Raw genomic sequence first — 27,332 nt, 5'->3', positions numbered from 1 at the left:
TTTCCTGTTTCTCAGCAAACTTAGAAACCGTCCCTGTCGTGAAAATACGTGCAGGGGCCTGCACCCTAAAAAGTCCGTGCCCAGGGGCCGGAGCGATAGCACAGCGTGTAGGGCATTTGCCTTGCACGCAGCCAACCCAGTTTGATTCCCAGCATCCCATATGGTCCCCGAGCACCGCCAGGAGTAATTCCTGAGTGCATGAGCCAGGAGTAATCCCTGTGCAGTGCCGGCTGTGACCCAAAAAGCAAAAAAATAATAATAATAATAATAATAATAAAATATATTTTTTTAAAAAGTCCGTGCCCAAAGCCCCTCCCTGCAGAGCCCTGTGGGTTGCCCTTTGAAGCGTGCACGCGGCTGCGAGCCAAGTCCGGGCTGGGCGCGGGGCGGGTGGGGCGTGGAGCTCACCTCAGCCCGGAAGGGTGAAGCCTGGGAGCGATGACAAGCTCCAGGGCAGGAAGGGGCCTTTAAGGGACCCCGGGGGGCGCTGGGGGCGGGTCCTCGGAGACGTCTCGCCGGGACGCGCTCCCCCAAACGCCTGTTGCCCCGCGCCGCGGCTCCGGGGCTGCGGGGGGCGGCGGCGGCGGCGGGGGCGGGGCACGCGGAAGCGCCGGGCGCAGGTGGGCGGCGGCGGCGCCGGGATCCCCGCTCCGGCCGCGCTCGGGGGCGCGCAGGTAACTTCCCGGCCAAGGTCACCGCGGGCCGGCGCGCGCGGGCTGGGCGGGGGGCGGGGTCCCCCCGCGGCGGCCCTCTGGTGTTCCCCCACCCCCCACCCCCCGTGCCCTGCCCAGCCCCGCCGCAGCAGGTGAGCATCACGGCCGCCCGCGCGCCGGCTGTCCCGGGCCGCGTGCGCGCCCGTCGCCATGGCAACGCGGGGCCGCCCGCGGGGAACGCCGAGGGGACCCCCCACCCCGAAGGCGGAGCCCCTCGAGCCGGCCCTGAGAGCCTCCGCTTCTGGCCAAGTCTAGCCGGATGCAAACAGGACCCTCCCCTTTATTTTATTTTATTTGATTTTATTTCCTCCTTCCCTTTTCTCCTGGTCTCCGGGGCGTTGGCGGTGCACGGGCCGAGGGATGGGCGCGTTTGCAGCCCGCGAGTCGCCTTTTCTCCCGCCCAACCCGCCCAGGGCCCCGGCGCGCGCGGCCGCAGGTGCGAATCATGGCACGCCAGGCCCGGCCGCCGGCCGCCGGCAGGAGGGACGCGCGGGAGCCCGAGCTCGAGCCGCTGTGCTGCTGCGAGTACATCGATGGGCACGGGGAGAAGAGCCACGTGGCCGCCTGCCTGTGCGACTGCCAGGACCTGGATGAGGGCTGCGACAGGTAAGGTGCCGCCCTGGGGACCACCTCGCCCTCGGGCGCCCCGGCGTGTGCGCCCTTCTGGTCCAAGAACCTAAAATGGAGCTGTCTTCTCGGGCGGGTCGGAGGTTCTTACCAACAGGGTTTACCGGAGTGTGAGCAACTGTTTAGTTGGGACAGGTTTATTCTATTTTATTTTTTTAAAAAAGGATGCTTTGGTGGGTAGAGCTAGAAGAAGATAAAGGCATGGAGCACGTCCCCCTCTGATCGCCCAGGGAAAAAGAAAGGGTCCGTTTGATAATCTGTCAATTAAAATGAACACAGTCCTGCCAGAAATTTCCTGCATTCTCAATGTACTTAGCACTTAGAAATCGACTACTTCGTACCTGGCCATAAAAGGGCCTGAGGGCATAAAGGTTCGTTTCTCTGCTGTGGGAATTGGTTTCATCCCTGGATTCTGGGAAGAAATTCCAGCCAAACAGCATGTCTCTTCCTGGGTAAGTTGCTTTCAGTGTGAGCACCATCAGTCTTGATTCAACTTGGTGGCTGATGGAATTTGCTAACCAGAAATGTAATTTTTAACATGATTGGAAAATTGTTATACCAAACAGTAATAGCTTTTTTTTTTGGGTCTTTTTTTCCCCCTGAATAATTATGTATTAAAATTTGTCTTGTAGAAAGCATAACATGGGGGAGGATAAGCATGCTGGAAATGGCTTTCACAACAATTACTAGTAATTACGAATTTCTGCTGGGGCGACTGGGGGCTAGGACAGGGGGCAAGGAGCAAGGCTTGCCTTGCAGAATATCTAGTGGTGTTCACCAGCACCACAGACGGACCCTGAACATGTACATGAGTCGTCCTGAGCCGGTGTAAGACCTGAGCACAGCTGGGTGTGGCAGAAAACTAGAAGTGTATTACTGCTGATTCAGGGGTCTGAGAGATAGTACAGGTGCAAGGTGCTTTGTCTTGTCTGCAGCTGATGCTGATTATATCCCGGGCACTGGGTTACGTCCCTTGAGCAGCATCAAAGGTCCCTATTAAGCAGAGCCAGAAGTAGCCCCAGAGCACCATGGGATATGACCCTCTGACCCCCCAAATTTACTCCTGGAGCTGGAGAAATAGTATAGTGGACAGGGTGCCTGCCTGCCTTGCACATGACTGGCCTAGGTTTCATCCCTGACACCCCGGTCCCTTGAGTACCATCAGGTGTGGCCCCCAAACAAAAACCAATTATTGCTAGAGTCACTCAGTGCAAATTGCTGATGTGGAACGTGGTTCATTAATCTCACCATGGGAAGCCTTCCTCCGGCACTTCTGTGCTCTGGTATTGCTCCTGACACTAGAAGACCCTAGATCTATGTAATTCTTGACACTAGTTTTTTTTTTTTTAAAAGCATTATGAAGCATAAAGTTTTTAGGCTTTTGTAGTGAGAAAAGGAGCAGTTTGCATTAGTGAGTGGAGGGGGGGCAGCTGTGTCCCTATACTTGGTCACTGTGGGTGGCAGCTCCTGCCTTAACCTTGTAACTCTTCCTCCCTCCTACCCTTGGGATCTAACTGTTCCTAGAGTTCTCACTCTGCTCTTTCCATTCCTTCCTCTGAATATAGATCCCCAGTATTCCCTGTGTCCTCTCTGTACGTGACTCCCATTCACTGCCAGTACTTTATTGTTTGTCTAGCAAATAGTTGAGCATTCCTTAAACAGTTCCTTTCCTTGTCAAAAAAAAAAAAGTCAACACAGGGGCCCAGAGATAGTACAGCAAGTAAGGCCCTGGCCCAACCTGGGTTTGATCGCTGGCATCCCGTATGGTCCCCCAAGCCTGTCGGGAGTGATTCCTGACTGCAGAGCCAGGAGTAAATCCCTGAGCACCACCTGGGTGTGGCCCCTAAACAACCCAAAAAGTCAACACATACCTGTCTGTCCCCAGCCTATCAATTCCTGTATACTAGTTTGAGCTCTGCCTATTTGCGAGCACTCTTCAGCCTTTTTGTACCTGTGGGCTGGCACTTGGCCTGCTAGTACTGGTGCAGGAACAGGCAGTTAGGACTAGGTGTTGAACATTGTATTTTTCTTTTTTTTTTTTTAAAAAATGTTGTTGTTTTTTTTTTTTTTTTTTTTTTTTGCTTTTTGGGTCACACCCGGCGATGCTCAGGGGTCACTCCTGGCTCATGCACTCAGGAATCACCCCTGGCGGTGCTCAGGGGACCATATGGGATGCTGGGATTTGAACCCGGGTCGGCCGCGTGTAAGGGAAACGCCCTACCCGCTTTGCTATCGCTCCAGCCCCTAAAAAAATGTTTTAAAGCTGCCTCACTCAATCCTCTCTATTGCAACAGATGAGAAGATATAAAGGGAGAAAGAAGCACATGTTAACTGAACAAGTGGTCTTTTCAACCTGTTCCCAGCATCTGTGACATATATTAGAGCATTCTGTGTTTTTCTTTATTCATTAGTTTTTATTGAGGCACTGAGATTGACAAAGTTATTCATGATTAAGTTTTCAGGCATATAACAATCCCTTCACTGGTGTCCATTTCTCTCCACCAATGTCCCCAGTCTTCCTCCTATTTCCTCGTCTGCATTGATGGCAGGCCACTCGTTTGCTTTGGCAACTGTGGTTTACGATACTGTTACTGGCATGGTTTCATGCATATCACTTTACCACCTTCCAGCACCATGTCTGTTCCTCCAGAGTTTTTATTCCACAGAGGAGAGACCTTCTGTCTGACCCTGTTCCTCTGACTAGCTTCTCTTAGCACAGTACTCTCCAGATCTATCTATGTAGCAGCAAATTGTATGAATTTATTCATTAATTTAATTTTTTTTTTTTTTTTTTTGCTTTTTGGGTCACACCCGGCAATGCACAGGGGTTATCTCCTGGCTTTGAACTCAGGAATTACTCCTGGCAGTGCTCAGGGGACTATATGGGATGCTGGGAATCGAACCTGGGTCGGCCGAATGCAAGGCAAATGCCCTACCCACTGTGCTATTGCTCCAGCCCCAAATTTATCTTTTCTTATGAGCACAGACTAGTGCATTGTGCATGTGTATCATAGTTTCTCTATCCAGTCATCTGTTCGTGGGCACTTGGTATTGTCATTTGGGCTGTTGTGAATAGTGCTACAGTGAACGGAGGATGCAAATGTCTTTTCTGCATTGTGGTTTGGGGTCCTTGGGGTATATTTCAAGAAGTGGAATTGCTGGATCATATAGCTGGTTAATTCCTAGTTTTTTGAGGAGTGCCCATGTTGTTTCTCAAAAAGGATGGACCAGTTGACATTCCCACCAGCAGAGAATAAGGATCCCCTCTTCCCCCTCCCTCACCCGCCATCCACACCAGCAGGGACCAGTGGCTTTCAACCCCTCTCCACCTGAAGGCTGGCAGTTGAACAAGCAGCCTTGTGCTTCTCCTGCCTCTGCTTGAGTGCTTCCTTCCGAAGGTCCAGACAGGTTTAGCGCTGTGTCTGGTTTCCTGGAGGCCCCCCTCCCCCACACCTGTATTCTTGTTCTCCTGTGTAAGGTCACTCACAGAACCTACCTTTTCCACAAAGACCCCTCTCTGGCTTTGCCCAAATGAGTTCATTTTCCTGAATACATTGCCTTAATGTTTTTGTTGTTTTTGTGGGCCCCACCCAGCAATGCTGAGGGGTTACCCCTGGCTCTGCACGCAGGCATCAGGATGCCAGGAATTGAGCCCTGGTTGGCCACATGCAAGGCAAGTGCCCTGCCTGCAGTCCTGTCATTCCAGCTCTGCCTTAGGATGTTGGACCATAATAGTTTACTGGGTGATTTTGCTTTGTCAGTGACCCAGTATTTCTTGAATTCTCATATTGTCTCCACAGCTAGATTATGAGGTGCTTTTTTTTTTAGGAGGGGCATTGTTTTGAACCCAGTTCTATATAGTATTTGAGTGGAATATATGTGTTTTCCTGTTTGTTTTGTGAGGAAAAAAAAAATTGTCCTCTTAAATTTAAAAAAGTAAATACTATGTGAATCAGAGCAGTGTGTGTTTGTAATAAGGGAATAGAACCCTTGATCTCTTTTGTCCTGGGCCCTGCTGGGGGGTCTTCAGTGTCGGGTGGCTCTTCATCCAGCCATCCCCAGGAGGTGCCTTCTCTTTCTGCTCTTTCCCAATAGATGGATTTCTTGTAAGTCTGTGCAGCCAGAGACCTGTGAAAGAATCATGGATACAATCTCTGATCGTCTCCGAATCCCCTGGCTTCGGGGAGCCAGGAAAATCAACATCAGCCTTGTGCCCCCGCTCGTCCTCCTGCCCGTCTTCCTGCGAGTGGCCTCCTGGCACTTCCTCCTGGGGGTGGTGGTTCTCACCTCGCTCCCTGTGCTGGCCCTGTGGTACTACTACCTCACCCACAGAAGGAAAGAACAGACTCTGTTTTTCCTGAGCCTTGGATTGTTTTCTCTGGGCTACATGTACTATGTGTTCCTGCAGGAAGTGGTCCCCAAAGGGCGTGTGGGGCCCCTTCAACTGGCTCTTCTCACCTGCGGGCTAGTTTTGATACTCTTAGCCTTGTACCGAGCCAAGAAGAATCCAGGCTACCTCAGAAATCCAGCGAGCAACGACAGACCCCTAAGCAGCAGCCAAATCGAAAGTCTGAACAGAAAAGGGCAGGAGAAGCCCAAAGGGTTCCCTGGTCCAGATCTGTCAGGAAGCCTCAGCAACCGCACCCCGAAGGAAGACCCCAAGGGCCCTGGCAGCAGGCTGGCCGGGAGCCCTGCCCAGGGGAAGGAGGACTGGTGCGCCAAGTGCCAGCTGGTGCGCCCGCCCCGGGCGTGGCATTGCCGGATCTGTGGCATCTGTGTGAGGAGAATGGATCATCACTGTGTCTGGTATGTTGGAAAAGTTGGAAGTTTGTGAAGTGTAAATTCATGTGAGACACTCTAGCTTTATTCGCTTTTCCTTTGTGCTTTCCGAAAATTCTTTTTTCCCAGCTTTACACCTTGCAGATATTTGTGGCTTGTTATGATGTTCCCACTTAGTCATCCGTTTTTCAAGTTTTCACAAATTTAGTTTCTTCAGTCAAATCCTGAAGGTGTATTTTTTTTTCTTCTCTCTTTCTCATGTGGCTAATTTCCTATTTTCTGTTGGGGGGAGGGCAACACTAACTGATGTTAACAGGCTGCTCCCAGCTCGGTGCTTGGGGGTCATTCTTAAGTGACCATGTGACGCTGGGGGATCGAAATGGGCCTCTGTGCAGCCCTCCTGTTTCCTTTTGACCTGCCTCTCATTTCTTTCTAAAAGAGAAGAATCCACAACTGAGTGATTTTGAAAAAGAATTTTATCAGTGTCCACATAAGTGTCTTTCTCTCTGTTACTATTTTGAAAATAGAGCTTAAGAAAGTGTCCTTTACAGTAGATACAAGGGCCAGGGGGATTGCCCCATAGCTGGAAGCCTGCTTCATGAGCAGAGGGGAGAAGGCAGATGGAATAGAGAAGGGATCACTAAGAAGATGATGGCTGGAGGAACCAGTTGGGATGGGAGATGTGTGCCGAAAGTAGATAATGGGCCAAACATGATGGCCTCTCAGTGTCTGTGTTGCAAGCCATAATGCCCAAAAGTAGAGAGAGAGTATGGGGAATATTGTCTGCCATGGAGGCAGGGGGAGGGTGGGAAAGGGGGGGTATACCCAGGATATCGGTGGTGGGGAATGTGCACTGGTGGAGGGATGGGTGTTTGATCATTGTGAGATTGTAACCCAAACATGAAAGCTTGTAACTATCTCACGGTGATTCAATAAAATAAAATATTTTTTAAAAAGTGTCCTTTAAAAAAAGAACAAAACAAAACAAGTCCCCTATTTTCAGGTGAGTCTTGTTCTCTCACCTTATACATTCTTTTTTGTTGTTGTTGAATCACCGTGAGATAGTTAAAAAGCTTTCATGTTTGAGTTTCAGTCATACAGTGATCAAGCACCCATCCCTCCACCAGTGCACATTCTTTACCACCAATGTCCCCAGTATACCTCCCTTTTCCAATTCTCTCCCTGCCTCCATGATAGACAATTTTCCCCATACTCTCTACTTTTAGGCATTATGATTTGCAATACAGATACTGAGAGGTTATCACGTTTTGTCCTTTATCTACTTGGGGCACACAGCACCCTTCCTGAATGATTCCTCCAACAATCATTGTCTTAGTGATCCCTTCTCTGTCCCAGCTGTCTTTTCCCCCAGACCTCATATATCCTTAATCGTTTTGATGCTACCTGTGATTTCTTATCTGTGTAAATGGGTTGAGTCCCTATTGATTAACTCCCTCTTTGTTTTTTTTTTTTTTTTTTGCAAAGAGATGGGCTTATTTGGTACCTAATGACTGATCAGTGACAAATGAGGAAATATAAATAAGACCTATGTGATACAACTTTTATAGCCGATGGTCCAGCCATATTAAGTAAATCTAGAAGGGGGTAATTTAGATATGAATGCCTTAAATAGCTTGTGGCCGAGGCATTGAATATCCCTTTTTTGGGGTGGGGAGGCAGGGGATGGAGAGGGCTCCAAACAATATTCCTGGAGCTTGGGAGTCACTTCTGGTGATGCTCAGCCAGCTTGACTGGACCATGCGTGCCTGGCCCCGAGAATGTGGTGCTGCTCAGGACCTGTGATGCTGGGGACCCCCGGGACCACACTTCGCAATGCTGGGGGTGCCGGGAATTGAATCAGGGCCAGGTGCCCCAACCCGTGTACTATTTCCCCGGCCCCTGAGTATTTTTTTGTGGCCCAGATTCCTGTCGAATAACATTGAATCCCCTCAGAAGGGGTGTGGGAAAGGGCAAGGGAGTGGAAGGGCCCCGAGGTGCCCTTGGTCAAGTGTATCTCGCATCCCAGGAAATCTGCTATTTCCTGGGGCTCTGTCTTGAGGAGCAAGCATGCATTTTCATTTTTAGAGTCTTGCACTTCTCCATCTTTTCATTTGTGTGTGCACCTGTGAGGGCCCATTTCTAAGTACGGGTTTGCGGGGGACTTGACAGCTTCTGAAAAGCCTCTGTCCCTGGAGCATGCAGAATGCCCTTGACTGCCCACGGAGCCCTCCTCCTACCAGCGAGGCCAGAGGGTATTGGATCGTTTGCTGCCCCACAGCAGGGACGTAACCTCTTGGGCTGTTTCTGTTAATGTGCGTGCTTATATTTTTTCATGCTTTCTCCTGTAATACTTCTGAAGTAGCATTTTTAAGTATTCATAACTCTTTATCATCCCTCCTTATGGTGAATAGGATATTGTCTCTCTTCAGACTTTGCTTATTAATATTCAGGAAGATCTAACTAACCCTGCTCCTCCTTTGAAACTAATGATATGATTTGGTTTTACAAAGAGCTGAGAATTAAGACCACATCTGCTGGCAGAGGAGTTTCTATTTCTCTGCAAAGGGAAAATAAGGAGACTGACTTTTTGGTAATTGGAATTCACACTCTTCCTGTTTGAAGCCTTCTTGTTTATGATCTGAGCTCTATGGAGAACTTTTAAAAACAGGTTTATTTGTCCCCCTCCCCTGCTGTTTTGAGGATAAATAGCTGTGTTGGAGAATCGAATCATCAAGCATTCATACTTGCCCTCTCCATCTTCCTGCTCACCTCGGTGTATGGGATCACGCTGACCTTGGACACCATCTGCCGAGACAGGAGCGTCTTCACTGCTCTCTTCTACTGTCCTGGAGTGTATGCGAACTACAGGTGAGACGGGCTTTTGTTCCTGGTATGAAGGGCTGCCATTGGCGGGTGGGAAGGAGTTTTCAACCCAAGAGGATGTAGGGTATCCCCCCAAATTGTGCAGAGGCTAGGTGCATTTTTCTAGGCTGACTGTGGAAGGATCACTGGCCCTTGAGAGTGAGAAACTTGTGCTCTGCAGGTTAGCCCAGTCTGGGTCACACAGTTTCAGAGTCAGATGACCACTTGCATGTAGCGACAGCAAAACAAACAGTGGCCCAGAAGTCACAGGGCTTTGTCTGACGGATCGGGACCACTCTCCAGCTTGTGCCTTGCCCAGCCTTGGCTGTGTTCTCGGTGCCCGTCCTCTCTCTCTGACCTCTCCCTCTCTTCCTGCTCTTTTTTTTTTTTTTTTCAATCAACTCTTGAGTAGTGTAGTATCTAGGTCAGGATTTCTTTAAACATTAAGGAAAATTCAAGCATTTAGAAATTATGTTCTACATTGTGAATGCTATTATTCCAGGCATTGTGTTGGTTGTGTGGGGGATACATAATACAAATCTAGTAAAATGACCACATCAGCAGTCATCCGGCTAGCGGGTTATTGGCAGTTCGAGTATACCAGAGTAAATAAAATTGTGGATGGTGCTGATGCCCATAGTCTAAGTGGCAGGACGTGTAGAGTGGCAGAATGGGGTGAGCTCTCTCAATGCAAAGGCCCCTCCATGCTGACTGCCCTTTCCCCATCCCAGCTCTGCTCTGTCCTTCACCTGTGTGTGGTACTCTGTGATCATCACCGCGGGCATGGCCTACATCTTCCTCATCCAGCTCATAAACATCAGTTACAACGTCACCGAGAGGGAAGTCCAGCAGGCCCTGCGACAGAAGACCGGGCGCCGGCTTCTCTGTGGGCTCATCGTGGACACAGGCCAGTACAATCGGGGCTTCCTGCGGAACTGGCACCAGTTCTCCACCCTGGGCACTCACCCGGTCCACCACCCTGCTGAGAACATTGTCTGAAGTGCCTTCTGTGTCGGCTTCCCAGGGGGGACGGCTCCACCCTCTGCTTCCTTCCTTCCCGTGTACATCTTTTTCAGTGTCCACGAGAGGCTGTTTGTTTTGATCCCCCGTTTCTTAAGCACATCCGAGAGCCGGGCTCAGGTCTAGAGACTAGACTGGGAAGAAGTTCTTTTCTCTGACTTCACAGCTGGAAAGTAGAGCCATTCCTGCCAAGTCATCTGAGTACCCCTGTGCCCAGCGTGGGGAAAGGATGCTGTGCTGGCGCCCGGGCGAGGACAGCACACCCGCTCGTGAGCACAGGAGCGAGAGTTCTGCTTCGGGATCCTCTGCTTGCCCGTTCAGTTCCTAATAGCCATATGACCCTTTGTGGAGTCACTTCCTGAGTCTCAGGTTCATCTGGGAAGTGGGGTGCGGAGCTTGCCCTGGCTCCCTCACCCCGCGGTTGTGAGGGCCACATGATGGAAGAGCACTGTGGAACACATAACTAAAGCACAGAGAGGTTTGAAGAATCACGAGGAAAATCTTAAATCAGAGTATTGAAACGAATGCGACTGGAGGTGTCAGCTTCCCGAGCTGCAAAGTGGAAGAGATCCCGAAGTTCTGGCTTAGACAGTAGGGAAGTTTCAGTCGCCCAAGTATCAGATATTCATTGCTCAAATGGTCAGATGGATTTATATCATCACCCAATCCTGCATGGACAGTTGTTACTAATTAACATTATTATCCCTAGTATAATGTAAGTGGTCATGAGTCGCGGTGAGGAGTTCTCCTGTTTTATGTATTTAAACCCACACTGCTGGATTCACTCCAGCTCCAGTCGCATTAACGTTTTTCGCCTCCCCATGATTTACCCCGTAAGGTGCTACCACACTTGTGATAATGGCTTGACCAGAACAGACTCCCCTGTGGGAAACACTTCACTCTCTTACCTGCGTGGCTTGACTGATTATTATCAAGGGCTTGATTTTGGAGGTTGTTGTTCACATAAGTATTTCAGAAGCCATTAGTTACAGCACTACGGTGCAAAATTCACTGTTGACATTCATGTCGTTCTAGCATGAAGGCCTGTGAGGAGTTGATTGACAGCTTCCTACGTAACTTGCACATTACTTCTCATTCACCTTTTGCTAGTATTTCACTGACAGAAAAAGCAGGGTCTGTGTGGATCTACTAATAGGTTCCAGTTTTCCTTGCTCTCCCTAAAATGTCAGCTTGTTTCTTTACTCTAGGAACTGAAATGAAGGATGAAATATAGAATGTGTTTTTTCTCTATCACATTATAATGAAGGACTTTTGGGTGGAAAGTTATTGAAAGACTTGTTTGTCTACGTGTGCTGTTTTTGAAATCCCAAAGATAAATCATGTGCCCTTAAGTTTACCTGACTTCTAACCGAATACTGGAAAATCTTGCCAGCTTTGTCTTTTCTGTGCATGCTGCTTTAGCACGAGGTTTATAAATGTAGAGGGGAAGCGCTGCCCGCCTGCAGCTCTGCCCTCTGCAGTTTAGATTAGCCCCAGTTCTGCCCTTAATTGGGGTTGTCTTTAAGGCAGTTGCCACCTTTTTTATTCAGGTTTGTCATTGCCGTCCCTAGAGGTGGATTGTTTAGCAAAAACAGACTCCTTATTCCACTGGGATAAGCCGGAGAGCTTGCCCGGGGTGCCGGCGGAGACGGCAGCTGCCACAGCGATGCCCTCTCCTGGCCCAGCGTTGAGCATTTGTTTGTAATTACCATTGGATCTGATCTGACTCCTTTTTGTGTAGGTTGAGCTGAGAGAGAATCATGTCAAGGGCAGCACGCGGCCAGAAATCTCTAGTTGTCAAGTCCCCTAAGTGACAGATGCACAGCCAGTTCTAGTTGTCTAGCAGTTGTTAATAAAATTCATAGAAATGTTCGTACAGTCAGTACTTTATGGCTTGCCAAATCTTTCGCAGAGCCTCGAGATGTGGGTGATCTGATGAAGATGAGTAAGATTGCCAAAGAAACAAGACATTTGAGAGAATTCAGCAATGAACGAACATCTTCTGGGCTGAAGAGAGAGTTCACTGGGCAGGGTGCTTGCCTACATGTGGCCGACCCAGGTTCGATCCCTGGCACCCTGTATAGTCCTCTGAGCCCCACCAGGAGTAATACCTGAGTGCAGAGGTAGGAGTTACCCCTGAACACAGCTGAGTGTGGCTCCAAAACAAACAAAAAAAAAAAAGGAAGGAAGGAGATTTCTTCTGAATTACTGAAAAGGTGCTTGTTTTAAATTCCTTTAGAACTTCAATATTGGCTACTTAAAGGAGAAAGTGGAAACCTTTGAAAAGCTAAGTGGTTTTGTGAGATAAAGGGTTCCTGAAGTACTCATACGAGAAGGAGCTAGGAGCTGTTTAGGGTCAGGAACACTCTCAGTCAATATTTGGAGGCAGTTATTTGTTTAAAGCATGTTTATGGGCTGAAACGATTTGAGAGATTTGTCTTTGTAAAGGATAAACCCTCTGTGAATTAATCCCAGAGAAACATTTTGTTGTGACAGTAGTGGGGGAATTGCCGTGAGCCTCTAAAACATTTTTTGGCCATCAGAGCAGGTTTCTCCCAAGATAATTCTAGTTAGCCTTAGTTAATATATCCTGGATGTGGAGCTTTATCAGTAAGCTCCTAGATTCCGACCAATTAGATTAATATCATGCACTTGTATTCTCTTCCTGTGGAAGAGAAATGGGCCCATTTGCAATGCTTAGGGTAGAAATAGTCAAGGATCAGGACTGCATGAAGGGATAAAAGGGCTTCAATATTTTAAATGTTCCTGAAGATACCCAAAGAGTATTTTGTGGTTCTAGGTGGGCCCACCTGAAATGAACTGATCATTAATAATGCTTCCTTTGAATGGTATCGCTAATGTTGCTCATCAAGCCTTAAGTGTGTTTCAGGCCTGCTGGGCTCTTACCTCAGCCACATGGTTGTCTGCATTTAGGATACTGTGAATCTTTGCTATTTAAGTGGTTGTTTCCTTTGGCGAAGGAAGTAATTGCTTCCACTAGGTAGTCGGCCTACAGAAAGACTGCTGCAAATTTTCACTTATACAGTAGGCCTTGATACTTCTAATATTTTTAGCAAGAAATAATTTTCTATATTAGAATCTGCCACTGCCAGAAAATATGATGCTAGTCAAGCTCTCCATAATATGGACCGTCTGCGTAATAGCATCTGTATCTTTCGGGTAGGACATCAGCTTTTTGTCATATAGCTCAACTAACAAGCAAAAATATGACATTTGGAAACACAGTTTTAAAAATTAGAGGTGAGGTTCAAGGATCTCTCTGTGCTATGTGAATGGGTTTATAGCACTTAATTTCATTTTAGCCTGACTTGGGCACTTGCCTTTTCAAAAGAAGAATTTTCTCTAATGGACATGTTTGAGACATCAGTTTGCTTGAGTACTTGCTTAGAACCTGGTTTTCAAAGCAGCATACTAATGTGTTATATTAAAAATGGAGAGGCAGTGGGTGAGTGGGTGAATGAGAGGTATGCCTAACTTAAAACTGAATAAAATTCAATGTTCTGAGGTGTGTGCTATAGTTAAAAGACTGTTTTGTAGAATTACTAAGTGTGATCCTGTTGCCCGAGGACTGTAACCTTGCCTCAGCTGGCACTGAAGTTTCACCAGGACGTCAGCAGCAGGCCACCAGTTGCACTGCTGATGGAAACAAGTTTCTCAGTAGCCATGGCTGTTTCGAGTGGGGCTTGGGACTTGCAGCATCCTTTCTGGTGGCGCTTTTCACTTCTTGAACATTTGTCCTTTGAATACAAAGCTCTGAAAGCAGAGCTAGTCTAGACTGGTTATTAATGCAGCTAAATTTCCTTCTTCGGATGGCGCCACTGACAAGATGCCATGTACAGACCCTGTAAGCCAACCTGTGATTCGATGGCTTGGCTGTTTGATGGTTCAAGTTATCAGGGATTTTGAGCCTTTTCACTTGATTGCATTTCTGTTAGACTAAAGGGAGCCTGGAATTTTACCTAATACTAAATTTGATATTTAATGCATATGGCCTAGCAACAACTACAGGGGGTGTCTGAAGCCATCTCTGGAGGCTGAGGGGCTAAATGTTTGCACTTTTTTAATACTTGTATTCATGCCTCTTCTCATCTCAGACTTCGACCCAAGGCCTTTTAAATGGAGACTTAAAAGATTACTGCATTTATGTAAAAAGTGTACTGTGACCAAGTTGTTTAAATGGAAATAAAGTGCTTTCTTTAAAAAGCATTGTTGATTCACCCTTTTTTAATCTACAAGCACTAAAATAAAATTGTTACTTGATTTCTGGATGCTAGTATCAGTTAATATTCTATAACTCTGTAGTTAACTGTAAACTGTTCAGGGGAAAAATGAAATGAGTTACTTTCAGTACCATTTTCTTTAGTGGTCTTGAAAGGAATTTATAGGGGCTGGAGAGATAAGTCCAGTGATTAAGGCACTTGTCTTGCATGCAGCTGACCAGAGTCTTGATTCCTGGCACCATATATGGTTGGTCTCCCAAGCCCCACTAGGAGTGACCCTGGAGCACAGAACCAGGAATAAGCCCAGCTGGGGTGTGGCACAAAACAAAGACAGTTTATAGATGACAACTGTAAAATCATTAACTATATTAAGTCATTAAAGCAATATAGGTAGAAATAAAGGTCAATTTAGGATGGTAAGTTTATAACAGTAACACATACATCTTTCCACAGAAAAGCATGTAATACATCATTTTGTAGGTGACAAAGCCATTTTTGGATGTGGGTACAACTGGCAGTGCTCGGGGCTTATTTCTGGCTCCGTGCTCAGGGATCACTCTTGGCAGGCTTGGGGGGACCAAACGGGGTGCCAGGAATCGACCCAGGTCAGTTGAATTCAAGGCAAATGCCCTCCCCACTATGTACCATTGCTTCCGTCCCCAAAGCCAGCTATTCTTTCCAGGAAGTGAGAGAAAATAACACAATTTTATTTACCACTTCAAATTTTCAACTTACCAAATAGTTCCTCAAGGCTTCAAAGGACTTTGTTTTGTTGTTTTTTTATTGACAGCTCCAATTTAGTGTAATTAGCATATGCTTATAATGACATAACTTTACTGGCAGGCAGTTCAAGACAGTTCACAGAAGGAGTGTTTCCTCGGTCTTTTAAGTCTGGTTATGTAGATCAAACTGATTTGAGCTGTGGAGCAGACCGATTGGGTTCATTTGTTTAGAATTTGTATCTGGGATCACCACCAGGCATTTTACTGAATTGCTGGCTTGTTTTGATAGGCATTAGCTTTGGGGATTCCCTTCATGCATATTAAGGTGCACTGGAGAGAGAGTCTTTGGGGCCTTTCTCTGATCTTTGCAGCAGCAATGTATGTATGTGGTTTTGATAAATGGTCTCCTTTATTTATTTATATATTGCTTTTTGGGTCACACCTGGCAATGCTTAGGGGTTACTCCTGGCTCTGCACTCAGGAATTAACTCCTGGTGGTGCTCATTGAACCTGAGTCGGTCACATGAAAGGCAAATGTCCAACCCTCTGTACTGTCACTCTGGCCCTGATATATGGTTTTCTTATGGGTGGGCCAAAGGCACAGGGTCTGCTGGAATCTGCTGGTCATTTGCTGATGCTAAGGTTCTTGAAGACTGACCACAGTGACAATGACTCAGTATGTTTGGTTTGGGGGGAGGCTGTCAGGGATAGAACACAGGGCCTCCTACATGTGAAGCATGCACTCCAGCACTGAGCTACATCCCTGACCCCAATTACTTGTTCTTCATTTCTATTTAATTAAAGTTACATTTGTCAGCAACTCATACTGAGCTATAAGGACACATTTTTCTCACAGGCTCAAGCCAGCAAACACTTGGCTTTTTTAAAGTTTACAATGCTAAAAATATATAGGATATATTTGAGCAGTAGAGCTCTAGACTGTTCCTTTGGGTGTTCCCACTGTGATAAATGCTTTGGAACACTGATTAGTAATCCAAGAGATATCAAAGATGAAAAGTATGAGTTCTTCCGAATAACTCATCTGATTCAGGATGCAATGGATAGAACGCTGGCCATGTCGATGCAGGGCTCCAAAGAACCTGGGGCAACTCGTCCTGAGCACCAGACGAGGCCATGTGCACCGGCACACGAAGATGTCTCTTGCATCTGCGGGTACAGTCAGGGTGGGGATGGTGCCCGGAAGTCTGGAAGGATTTCGGCCACCTTCCTGCGGAGCTGCTCTCGCCGTTCTTCTTTCACCCTTTCCTCTTTCATAAGTCTTGTGAATGTCTTCCATGTCTGAAATGTAATCCAGGCAGTCCTCCTGAGGGAAGAAAAAGAAGGAGTGGAACTGTAAGGGAAATCGGACTGTCCAGCTGAATGAAGTACACTGAAAATGTTACGAAAATGCTTGTCTGGATCAAAGATAAGGAAATCCCAACACAGTTGCAGGCAAGAGACCTGTGAAGAATACAAAGGAATCCAAGGATGGCAATAACGGGACCTTATTATTTTCTATCAGGTGGTCAGGGAAGCCCTGGGGGAAACTGACCTTTAATCAGCAGCCACACAAAATTGCAGCCCTGAGATACTCCCAGCCCAATGGCAGTCACACCTGGAGCCCAGAGACAAGGGGTTGGCCACAGCACTCAAGGCTGAGGTGAGATACTACAATAGCCCGACTACAGCGGGGGGCGGGGGGCTTTGCAGCATGGAGGCGCTGGTGTCCAGACATGCAGTTTCAAAATCCCGCTGCGTTCTACCTCTCCCCCAACAACAAAAGTCCTGATTTTCAGTTGAGAAAGAATTCTGTACCATCAGCCCCGGAAGCGTCCTGGAGACTAAGGATGTCTGCAGGCACAGGGATGGCCTGAAGCACTGAGCAAAGGCAAAGGAAGGTTCAACCATGAGATGCGCCATGCCCAGGGCGGGAGTCAGCCGGCGAGCACCTGCCTCGCGGGGGACGAGGGGAGCACAGTCTGCACCTCAGTGGGGTGAGGAGCAGTGGAAGTTCTGCAGGCGCAGGGGGAGAGCTCAAAGGAGAGCTGCCCAAGCTTTGCATCCTTGCCTGAACTGCACCTGGGCAACCCCAGCAAGAAAAGGAGTAGCTCCCTAGGCACTGCCAGATGTGGCCGGAAATGAAAGGAGTCTTTGGAAAGAGCCACATCGGAACTGATTTCTGTCAGGTATAAGAGGACACATTCCTAGACGGGAGCAAGTCCTGGCGGGGGAAAGGCCAAGAATCGAGACTGAGAATATGTGTGTGAGAGTTAGGCTGCTCAAACACAAGTGCAGAGTAACTAAAATCTGTGTTTTCAGAAATGGGGAGATCAATGGGATTTCTTTTGGCTTCCTCCTCCTCTTTGGAAGCTCCAGGACCTCTCCTGTGGCCGGGGCTTCTGATAACAATGATGATACTGCTATTAAGTTGGAAACAAAAAGGCCTCAATGAGTGGAGCTGCTTTCTTTTGCTTTTCCTTTCCTCCCCCAAGCCCGCCAATGCCTGCTTCTCTGCACTGAGCCTTTCCCCACCTCTGACCTGCCGCGCGCATCTTTTCCCGACTGTACTTATGCTGACATTTACAATCTGGCTCGGGTGGTTTTATCCTAACAGAAATGCTCTGCCTGTGGGGGATATCTTTCTAGATAATCTTTGCCTACATTTCTCTTTCAAGATCAAGCTGTATATTTGATCTGATTTTCAGGAAAGTCCCAGACTCCAGAGGGCTCCTGGTCACAATCATGAGCTTGGCATTTATTATTTATTTCTAGTCTCGTTTATTGAGTCTCTCATGTTTTCTTCTCCATTATGAATCAGACTCCATGGCATTAGGTTTTTTTTTTTCCTGGCTTGGCAAATAATTCTTGATAAATTACATGTGGCTGTATTATGTAATAGATGTGATTTAAATACTAAAATAAAAATTCTTGGGGCTGGAGAGATAGCACAGCGGGTAGGGTGTTTGCTTTGCACGCAGCTGACCTGGGCTCGATTCCCAGCATCCCATATGGTCCACTGAGCACCACCAGGGGTAATTCCTGGGTGCAGAGCCAGGTGTGACCCAAAAAGCAAAAAAAAAAAAAAAAGCCTTAACCCGATGTCCACTTGGTGTGAGATCCACTTGGTGTTAGTTTGTACATGATGTGCGTGTGTATGTCTGTCCAGGGTGCAAGTCAGAACTCTCAAAGTGGTCTGGGCCTCCTCAGTAATTGAGCACTAGAGTACCAAGAAACTTCAACTATCAGAAGTGCTAGTTCCGTTGAAACAAGCTGGACAAGGGTAGAGCTGAGCTCTGGCTGCAGAACTACAAAATAATTACTGAAAATGACATTACCGATAATGCCTGCTACGTATAAAATACCAGGGTTACACAATTACAAATTTCTACATAATGACAAATTATATATATATCTGGAATTACACGGGTAAGTAAAACTAAGCCTCCTTTTCTCTTTTAGTGGTGCAGGCTTTGAACCCAGTGCCTCACATTTGCGAGCAGGCACTCTACTACTGAACCATGTCCCCAAACTCTTAATTATCTTTTGAAGTAACAATGGTTTACAGGACTGTAGGTATTTTTTTTTTTAATTAAAAACTTTTAAAAAATTTTTGATTTTGCCACTTTGGGCTGTGCTAAGGGGACATTCCTGGCTGGGCTTGGGGGACTGTATGACATGCCAGGGACCGAACCTGGGTCTGTTGGTGCAAGGCAAGTACCCTGCCCACTGTACCATCTCTCTGGTCCCAGAACTGTAGATGTTTATGAGTTTGAGTTTGAGGTTTGTGGGGTGGGGATAGGGATGGGGGGGAGTTGTTGATGTTTGCCGTACTGTACCCACTGCCAGAATGTCACTGTCCCTCCACCACAGTACACTGGAACTCCCCCCCCCACACACACACACAGCTCACTCCTTTCCTGCTCTCAAACCTGGTAACTTCAGTTCTGTAGTCAGAGTCTAATGATGTTTTCTTTCATTGAACGTGGTCTATTCCCTTGCTTTTCTTTATATAGCACCTATGAGTGAAATCATCCTGGATTTTTCTTTATCCTAAGGAAAATAAACCTTAGCATGACCCCTCTAGTTCTGTCCATGTTTCCATAGAAGGTAATGATGGTAAGAATCCACTGTGTGCATGTGCAGGCAGGTGTGCACCTGTACTCCAGTGTCTCCATCTGCTCATCTGTCATTGGGTGTCTGGGTTGTTTCCAAGCCTGCACTATTATAAATAGTTTTGGGTGCATGTCATTTTTTCAGATTAGTGTTCTTATGTGATTTGGGTAGATCTCTAGGGATGGGGTTGCTGGATCACATGGTAGTTCTATTTTTTAACTTTTGGAGACTACACAATTATTAAGAACCATATTCCCCAGTGTCACTGCAATATAGAGGTCAGGCATCAGACTAACAAATGTCTTCACCTGTTTCATTAACAGTTCTTCTACATAATATTCTTTCATTCATCTAAAATTCAGACTTGAACATCACATTTCCATTTTATTTCATTTATTTTGGTGTAGGGCTCACCTCCAGTGGTGCTCAGTTCCCCTGGGCTCAGGAAGGGGACCAGGGTCCCGGCCTTCCTGTACACAGAGCATGCCCGTCAGCATCTCGGCCCCAAATATCGGGGTTTTTATATTGAAATTCCTCCAGGAGGCTTTAAATAATCACGCTACTCCCACAGTAAAACCCACTGTGAACCAGGTGCTTCTCTGCATGAGAACACACAAGTGGAGTGAGATGTGGCACATCCATTCTGCTGGCAGGAATAGAGAGTAAGCTTGTAAACAACATGCTCTGTTGTTTCAGAGTCCTGCATGCCGAGAAGAGAGCAGGCTAATGGGGAGGCGGGGAGGCAGGGATGCAGGTAGGGGCTGAGGAGGAGGTGTCCGCTAGCAGAGGTCTGATAATGAGACCAGGGCTCAGGAACACACTGAAGAAGACCTCGGCTTTGTCCGAGCAACACTGGAGACAGCCCAAGGGACTGGAACGCTGCGAACAGGGAGCCACGTGGGAAGAGATAAGTCACAGCGATGCTCTTTCGAGCCATTGTGTTTATACGTGAGGCTGAATGAGAAAACCAGGAAAGGAAAGAATTCTGATAAAGCAGGAAGAGAATGGCCAAAGTCCAAACACCTAATTGGGAATCCAGTTCTTCCGTTTGCTGTCTGAGTTCCTTGGGCTGTGTTTGCTTATTTGCGCAAGCTTTTATAGCAAAGGCAAGTGCTCTGAACACGTTCTAAATACCTTTTAAATTTAGACAGAATTAGAACGAACCTAGTTAGGACTTCCTAGCCCAGATTTTAGTCCTGATCAATTAAACCAAGTGGCAACAAGGTAAGAAAACTTTGGGGGAAAAGAGGAGGGGAGTGGGGGGGGGGAGACACACAAATGGAAACAAAGCAGCCATAAACAAACTAGTGTGAGTAAAGGATACTTCTCTACCTACACAACAGACTTCACATCTCAGAGCTCTAGGCAAAGGTCCACTACATCCTACTCACAAGGAACAACCCTCCACCACTAGACAAGGGAGATCATCTGTTTTGGCTCCAAGGGAAGTACAGAATGAACTGGAGAATATTTCTGTCCAAAATGCTTAAACTTGGGGGCTGGAGCGATAGCCCCCAAGTTTAAGCAGTTCTCTGATTAATTCACAAAATGCTAAATTACTGTCTGTGCGTTTTTATTTTCTTGTTGGAAAAACCACCAGCAATTAGGTTGTTTACCTGCACTATACTAAATCCAAACCTTATCTTTTAAGAAAGATGAAAATGGGTTAGAGCGATAGCACATCGGGTAGGTAGTTTGCCTTGCACGCAGCCCACCCGGGTTTGATTCCCAGCATCCCATATGGTACCCTGAGCACTGCCAGGAGTGATTCCCGAGTGCATGAGCCCTGTGCATCACCAGGTGTAATCCAAAATGAAAAAAAAAATGCTTAGACTTAGCAAACAGAAAAAACGTATGGAACGTATCCCCATAAAGTATGCCTAGTAAAATATCATGGTGCTATAAATACTAACAAGGTTACTTATGATTCAGTTATATTAATGTCCAAACCAGACAAGATGAAGCTATCACCTCAATGGCTGCATACAGAAGAGTGAAAGTAAACAAAAACAGAGAAGTTTTCATCATGAAAGTAATGAGAAGGACCGGAGGCCATAGTACAGCAGGAAGGGCATTTGCCTTGCTTGTGGCTGACCTGGGTTTGATCTCTGGGACGTCGGGTGCCTCCTGAGCGCAGAGCCAGTACTTAATCATTGGGGTGGGGTGGGTGGCTTGTAACTGGGAAGGTGCCCCTGGGGACCGCAGCAACCTTTGTGTTTAACATGTTTTAAACACTTCCCTGTGCTGGTTTTGTATTTCACAGCAAATAATGTTTTTAAAAAGAAAGAAGCCAAAGATAAACCGAATGGTGTGGGACTGGAGATGAGAACTTGGCTTGCATCTCTGGGATCCTGGGTTTGATCTCCAGCACCACAAAAAGTAAAAACAAAAAACAACACCCCACCTCCACCCCGCAGTACTTAGGGATGTTGCATGTCTTTGCCCTGATTTTATTATTCTCTTGCCAGTCCCCAGGAGAGAGAGAGCAGGAGTCCTCTGTCCCCTCTTCTTACAAAAAGACTAAGACACGGGAGTTGCCAGGGTGGGCACAAGCCTGCCCTGACTCCCTAATCAGTGGCGTCCTCCCCTCATCATTCCAGACACCTGCTGGGCACTGAACACACTGCAGAAAAGGGACTCCATTTCCTTAGAGATAAAGATCTCACCTGGTATGGTGCTCTGCTGCAACCTCCTGCTTCCTCTGAGACTGCAGTTTGGCCTCCCTGGCTACATTCCACCAAGCCCTGAAAATCTTCTTCTGAAGAAAATGCTCACGTATCTTCTGTATTTCTTCCTTCATAGCAGCCAAGTACTGGGAATGCAGGAAGGAAGAGAGGTAAATGTCATCACTGCCAAAGAATGAAGAGCACAAAGGAGAGAGAAATCAAACTAAAGAAAAGAAAGGGTCACACGGGAGTCAGGAGAAGATCCTCCGAAATGGACAGCAAAGATGGAAGAGAGACAGAAGCAGGTCTGAGGCTTGAGAAGCAGGTCTGAGGCTTGAGGTGTTTCTGGCTAAAAAACTAGAGTTACTTTGGAGTAAGAAAAAAGAAATGAATATATGGCTGGGGGATAGGGCACGTGGACGAGCACAGGCCCAGCACGAGACTCTGAGTTTGCCCTGGGTCTCCAAGCCCCACCAGGTGTGGCCTCTATTTAAAAAAAAAAAAAAAAGTATATATATATATATATATATATATATATATAGGGGGCTGGAGTGATAGCACAGCAGGTAGGGCATTTGCCTCGCACACGGCCAACCCGGGTTCGATTCCCAGCATCCCTTATGGTCCCCTGAGCACCGCCAGGGATAATTCCTGAGTGCAGAGCCAGGAGTAATCCCTGTGCATCGCCGGGTGTGACCCAAAAAAAAAAAGAAAATAAATAAATATATGTGTGTGTGTGTGTGTGTATATATATATATATATATATATATATATAATAGTTTATAGAGATGAACACTGAGTGTGAAAAAAATGTGCTTTAAGATTTGGTACTGCACAGATAGCTAAAGCAATCCTTGGGGAAAAGAAGATGGGTGGCATCACCGTTCCCAACTTCAAACTGTAGTACAAAGCAGTAGTAATTAAAACAGCATGGTACTGGACTGGAAACAGACCTGCAGACTAATGGACCGAGTTGAATATCCTGTCACAGACTCAAATATATGATCACTTAATCTTTGATAAAGGAGCAAGAAATGTGAAGTGGAACAAGGAAAGCCTCTTCAACAAGTGGTGCTGGGAAAAACTGAACAGCTACCTACAAAAAAATGAACTCTGACTTCTGTCTAATGCCAGGCATAAAAGTCATATCAAAGTGGATTAAAGACCTAATATCAGACCTGAATCCATAAGGCAGATAGAGAAAAATGTAGGCAGAACCCTCCGTGACATTAAAGCTAAAACATCTTTAAGGATGAAACACCACTGACCAAGCAAGTGGAAACAAACATAAACAAATGGGACTACATCATACTAAAAAGAAACTGATCAAACACCTCAAAAGAAACAGTGATCAAAATACAGAGAGGGCCCAGGGAATGGGAAAGAATATTTGCTCAATACCTATCTGACAGGGGGTTAATATCCTGGATATACAAGACACTAGTAGAATTGTGCAAGAAAAACCTCATAAAAAAATGGGGAAAAGAAATGAACAGAAGCTTTCTCTAAAAAGAAATACAAATGGCCAAAAGGCATGTGAAAAAATGCCCCACATCGCTAATCATGAGGGATGTAAATCAAAACAACAATGAGATATCATCTCACACCACAGAGACTGGCACACATTCAAAAGAACAAAAGCAACCAGTGCTGGCATGGATGTGGGGAAAAAGGGAGGCTCTTTCACTGTTGGTGGGAATGCTGACTGGATCCAGCCTTTTTGGAAAACAATATGGGTATTCCTTCAAAAACTAGAAATTGAGCTTCCATATGACCCTGTAACACTACTTCTGGGAATATATCCCAAGGGTGCAAAAAAGCACAGTAGAAATGACATCTGTACCTATATGTTCATTGCAGCACTGCTCACAACAGCCAGAATCTGGAAACAACCCGAGTGCCTGAGAACAGACAACTGGTTAAAGAAATTTTGGTACATCTACACAATGGAATACAGCTGTTAGGGGAGATGAAGTCATGAAATTTGCTTATAAGTGGATGGACATGGAGATTATCATGCCAAGTGAATGAGTCAGAAAAAGAGGGAAAGACATAGAATGACTGCATGCATTTATGGAATATAAAATAATATGAGACTGATATCCAAGGACGGTAGAGACAAGGGCCAAGAATATTGTTCCATGGTTGTAAGCCTGTCTCATGAGCTGGGGGAAAAGGCAGCTGGAATAGAGAAGGGATCACTAAGTCAATGATGGTTGGAATCATCGATCAGGATAAGAGATGTGTGCTGAAAATAGATAAAGGACCAAATGTGATAGCCTCTCAGTATCTGTATTGCAAAACATAATGCTCAAAAGTAAAGAGAGAGTATGCGGGAAATTGTCATAGAGGCAGGGGGAGGATGGGAAGGGGGGGATACTGGAGACATTGGTGGTGGAAAATGTGCACTGGTGGAGGGATGAGTGTTTGATCATTGTATGACTGAAAATCAAACACGAAAGCTTTCTAAGTGTTGTTTGTGGTGATTCAATAAAAAACAAAAAACCAAAAAGATTTCATACTAATGGGCCAGAATGATAGTACAGCAGATAGGGTACTTGCACGTGGCTCACCGGTATTCATTCCCTGTTATCCCATATGATCCCCGAGCACTGACAGGAGTAATTTCTGAGTGCAGAATCAAGAGTAACCCCAGAGTACTGCTATATTTGGCCCCAGATACAACCCCCAGCACCACCAAAAAAAAAAAAAAGAAAAAATAGTTTTGGTATAAAAAAAAATCGACATCTTCAAATTCATCTCAGACCAGTGAGTGAACCGAACTGATCAATCAATGCTGTTCTTGTTTGTTTCTTCATTTCTGAGCCACACTCAACAATGCTCATAGTTTACTCCTGACTGTCAGGGGACCACATCAGGTGCTGGGATCAAACCGGAGTCAGCCACATGCAAGGTAAGAGTGTCTGTACCACTCCTGTACCATCTCTCTGGTTCCGCAGTATTGGTCGTGAAAGAAGAGAATGTAGATATTATGGATGACACCTCGTTTTCCTCTGTGGAACTGAGCAGAATCGTACTCAAAGCTGCTTTCCCTATGACCTACCTGTGCCCAGTGCCGGACGGCTCTTCGGAGCAGCATTTGCGAATAAAACTGATCACTCTGAGCTGTCTTCTTGACCATGTTTTCCCGACTCCACTGACACCAGGTGAGCAGGCATTTCCTCTGGAGGGCCAGAGAGTAGTGTTCTCTGGCGACCTTGACAAGTGTTGAACAAGGAAAGAGAGTTATTCCGTAGATCTTCAATCATTTAAGGAAACCCACATCCCTTTGGCAAGTTAATGCTCCCCTCACAACGGCGGTCTTTAGAGAGGCAGTCTTAAAGACAGTCAGCCTCTTCCTAGAAGCTTTATCTTTTCAAAAGTCAAACGTGACCCTTCTTATGAGGGGTTTGAGATTTCTATCATTCATGGCTCTCCCAAACCATTATTAAATTTTGGCTTTGGGGCTACATCTGGCAGTGCTTACTCCTCTGTCTGTGCTTCACACGGGCTGAGGTTTGCAATAGGTGGCTGGCAACATTTTGGGTTTGCTCTCCAAGCACAGACACAGCTCCATAACAAACCTCTATTATGTACTTAACCACTCTAGCATTGAGGAAATACCAATACTTCCACTTGGTTTTGCAGAAATGAGCTGTCACCAGCACTAAAATTTAGAAATTATCAATAAACCACAAGACTGTCTTATAGAAATATACCATGATGAATAATTTAGTGTCTTACCAACTTAAAAGGCTCAGTTTATCAAAATACACACACAGCTCAGTTTATGCCAAGCCCTCTCTTGGGATTCTCTAAAGACACTTTTAAGCCTTGTCTAGCCACCCAGATCTCTGGATGTGAAGGATCTCGGCGAGACTCTTGGCAGTCACACTGAGTACGGGTGGGCTGTGGTGCCTGCGGCCCCTGGCAGCACCAATTCATCCCACTGTGGGAACCCAAGAGCAAGGCGGGCCAGAAAAGCGCGCTCCCCCCTGCATTTCTTTCTTCAACCTCTGGGAAAACAGAAGTAGAAAGACATCTCCACCAAAAAGTCCCTTACGAGATCCCAAATGTTTCTTAGAATACAAGGCATAGGTATGCTTGAATTGAAGGGGATGAGTCTCAGGAAAATTCTTAGCAGCTTGTTTGAAAAATGTCACACATAACCCAGAAACAGTTTAAACTAAACCCTGGGGGTCAAGGTCTGGTGAGGGTCACACCCTGAAGGGCAGAGGGGCTATTTCCAGCTCAGAGTTTTGACCTTAGCCCAGCAAATGTGATTTTGAACTTCTGACCTCCAACATTTTAAGAGAATTTGTACCACAAATTTATGCCAAAAGGTTTTGTTATAACAAGTGGCAAGAAACAGCAATAAGAAAAATGCCTTTAATGAACTAGAAAGGAGATTCTAACATATACTCAGACAACTTGCATCAGAATGCCATGTAGATTCCAGGACAACCCCCACCCACAGCCATACTCATGCCCCCCAACCACCAACCTTGGAATATGCCCTTTGCCGAGTTCCCCAAGAGGCCTTATGATGGGCAACTTAGGAAATGCTGGTTTCAAATCTGTTTTCCTGTTTTTATTTAACTGGGGCTTCCTATCTTCATTGTCTATTGTTGTCATTTTTGTCTCAAAGTCTTATTCCTAATTTTACATTCTTACCTATAAACGTTAAAAAATAATTTTCTTATTCATTCATGGATTCTATCTTGTTTCTGATTGTTATACAACTCGGTTATAGTCAGAATAAGGAGCAAAAAAAGGAGCCAATGAAAAATAGTCTACCTTCGAAGACCAAATCTAATCTTATCCCAAAGAGAAATATAAATAATTTACATAGCCTTCTTGCTTCAAAACCGCCAAACATTTATTTGTCTAGGCCTAATTAGGTATTTATCCCATATGAAAAGTTTATTTCCTGACTTTGAGTTTAAGAGTGTGTGACTCTACCTGTAGGTTTTGCTCGCTTTGCAGTCTTAATTTCTTCCAAGGTTCCAGACCTTTTTTCCTCAGCAAGACCCTTTCATAATGTTCTCTGGCTAACGCCTCCAGCTGCTGATTCCTCTGAATTCTCTTCTGCCTCTCTAGTTCTTTCTGGAAAAGAAAAAAGAAAAAGTAAAAATGTCAAGGAGGGAACAAGATGGCAGGTAACACAGGCACCTTCTAGAGACACTGAACTCTAAACGTCAGGCAAGAACTCAGCTTTCTGAAGCCCAGCAACCAACAGACTCCTCCTGCTACTGGGCAAAGGGGAGAATTCTCCATTGCACTGGGTAGAAAAGACTGAGACATCAGGCCATGAGCCTCCTCCGGGCATGAAAGAGGTAAATTCCGAGCTTCAGCTGCTTTCCTGAGGCCTGAAGGGCTGGACTACACCTCTGGTGCCCATTTTTAAGACAAATATCTGAGGGATGGCTCCTCTGCTCCCTCCCTTTATCTAGCATGGGTTCATGAGATACAAGACTATAGCAAGCAAAAAAAAAAAACAGCTCTTATTTTCACATGTGTGGTGCTGGTGATCAAACCCTGGCCTCATACATTCAAAGCAGCTGTTCTACCACTCGATACAATCCTGGC

At 46.2% G+C, this 27,332-nt stretch overlaps 2 protein-coding genes across 6 annotated transcripts in view; one reads left to right on the top strand and one right to left on the bottom strand.

Annotated features, from left to right (window-relative positions):
- The first annotated feature begins 615 nt into the window (after nt 1–615).
- On the top strand, nt 616–14,290 carry ZDHHC23 (zinc finger DHHC-type palmitoyltransferase 23). 3 transcript variants are annotated; one of them, XM_055128526.1, is made up of 5 exons: nt 616–674; nt 1,127–1,319; nt 5,436–6,146; nt 8,829–8,987; nt 9,713–14,290. In XM_055128526.1, exons 2-5 carry the CDS (start codon nt 1,159–1,161, stop codon nt 9,978–9,980), a joined length of 1,299 nt encoding a protein of 432 aa, XP_054984501.1. In that variant the 5' UTR covers nt 616–674; nt 1,127–1,158; the 3' UTR covers nt 9,981–14,290. The 3 variants fall into 3 exon arrangements, with proteins under 3 accessions (XP_054984501.1, XP_054984500.1, XP_054984502.1); XM_055128525.1 differs by having other exon boundaries at nt 8,820–8,987; XM_055128527.1 differs by lacking the exons at nt 616–674; nt 1,127–1,319 and adding an exon at nt 1,577–1,792 and having other exon boundaries at nt 8,820–8,987.
- Nucleotides 14,291–14,664: 374 nt separating this feature from the next.
- Nucleotides 14,665–27,332, bottom strand: part of CCDC191 (coiled-coil domain containing 191) — a 93,039-nt gene continuing 80,371 nt past the window's right edge. For 2 of the 3 annotated variants that reach the window (XM_055129150.1, XM_055129149.1), the window contains exons 13-16: nt 26,706–26,849; nt 24,808–24,960; nt 21,744–21,889; nt 14,666–16,288 (exon numbers count right to left, since the gene is read on the bottom strand). In XM_055129150.1, the coding sequence (XP_054985125.1) occupies nt 16,144–16,288; nt 21,744–21,889; nt 24,808–24,960; nt 26,706–26,849 (588 nt within the window). In that variant the 3' untranslated portion in view covers nt 14,666–16,143. Of the gene's footprint in view, nt 16,289–21,743; nt 21,890–24,807; nt 24,961–26,705; nt 26,850–27,332 lie in introns of all 3 variants that reach the window. The other variant, XM_004606786.2, reaches the window with a different exon arrangement.

The sequence above is a fragment of the Sorex araneus genome, chromosome 2 (genome assembly GCF_027595985.1).
Source record: "Sorex araneus isolate mSorAra2 chromosome 2, mSorAra2.pri, whole genome shotgun sequence".
NCBI lineage: Eukaryota > Metazoa > Chordata > Mammalia > Eulipotyphla > Soricidae > Sorex > Sorex araneus.
Note: the sequence above shows the minus strand (reverse complement) of the source record. Positions and strands in the feature narration are given on the sequence as shown.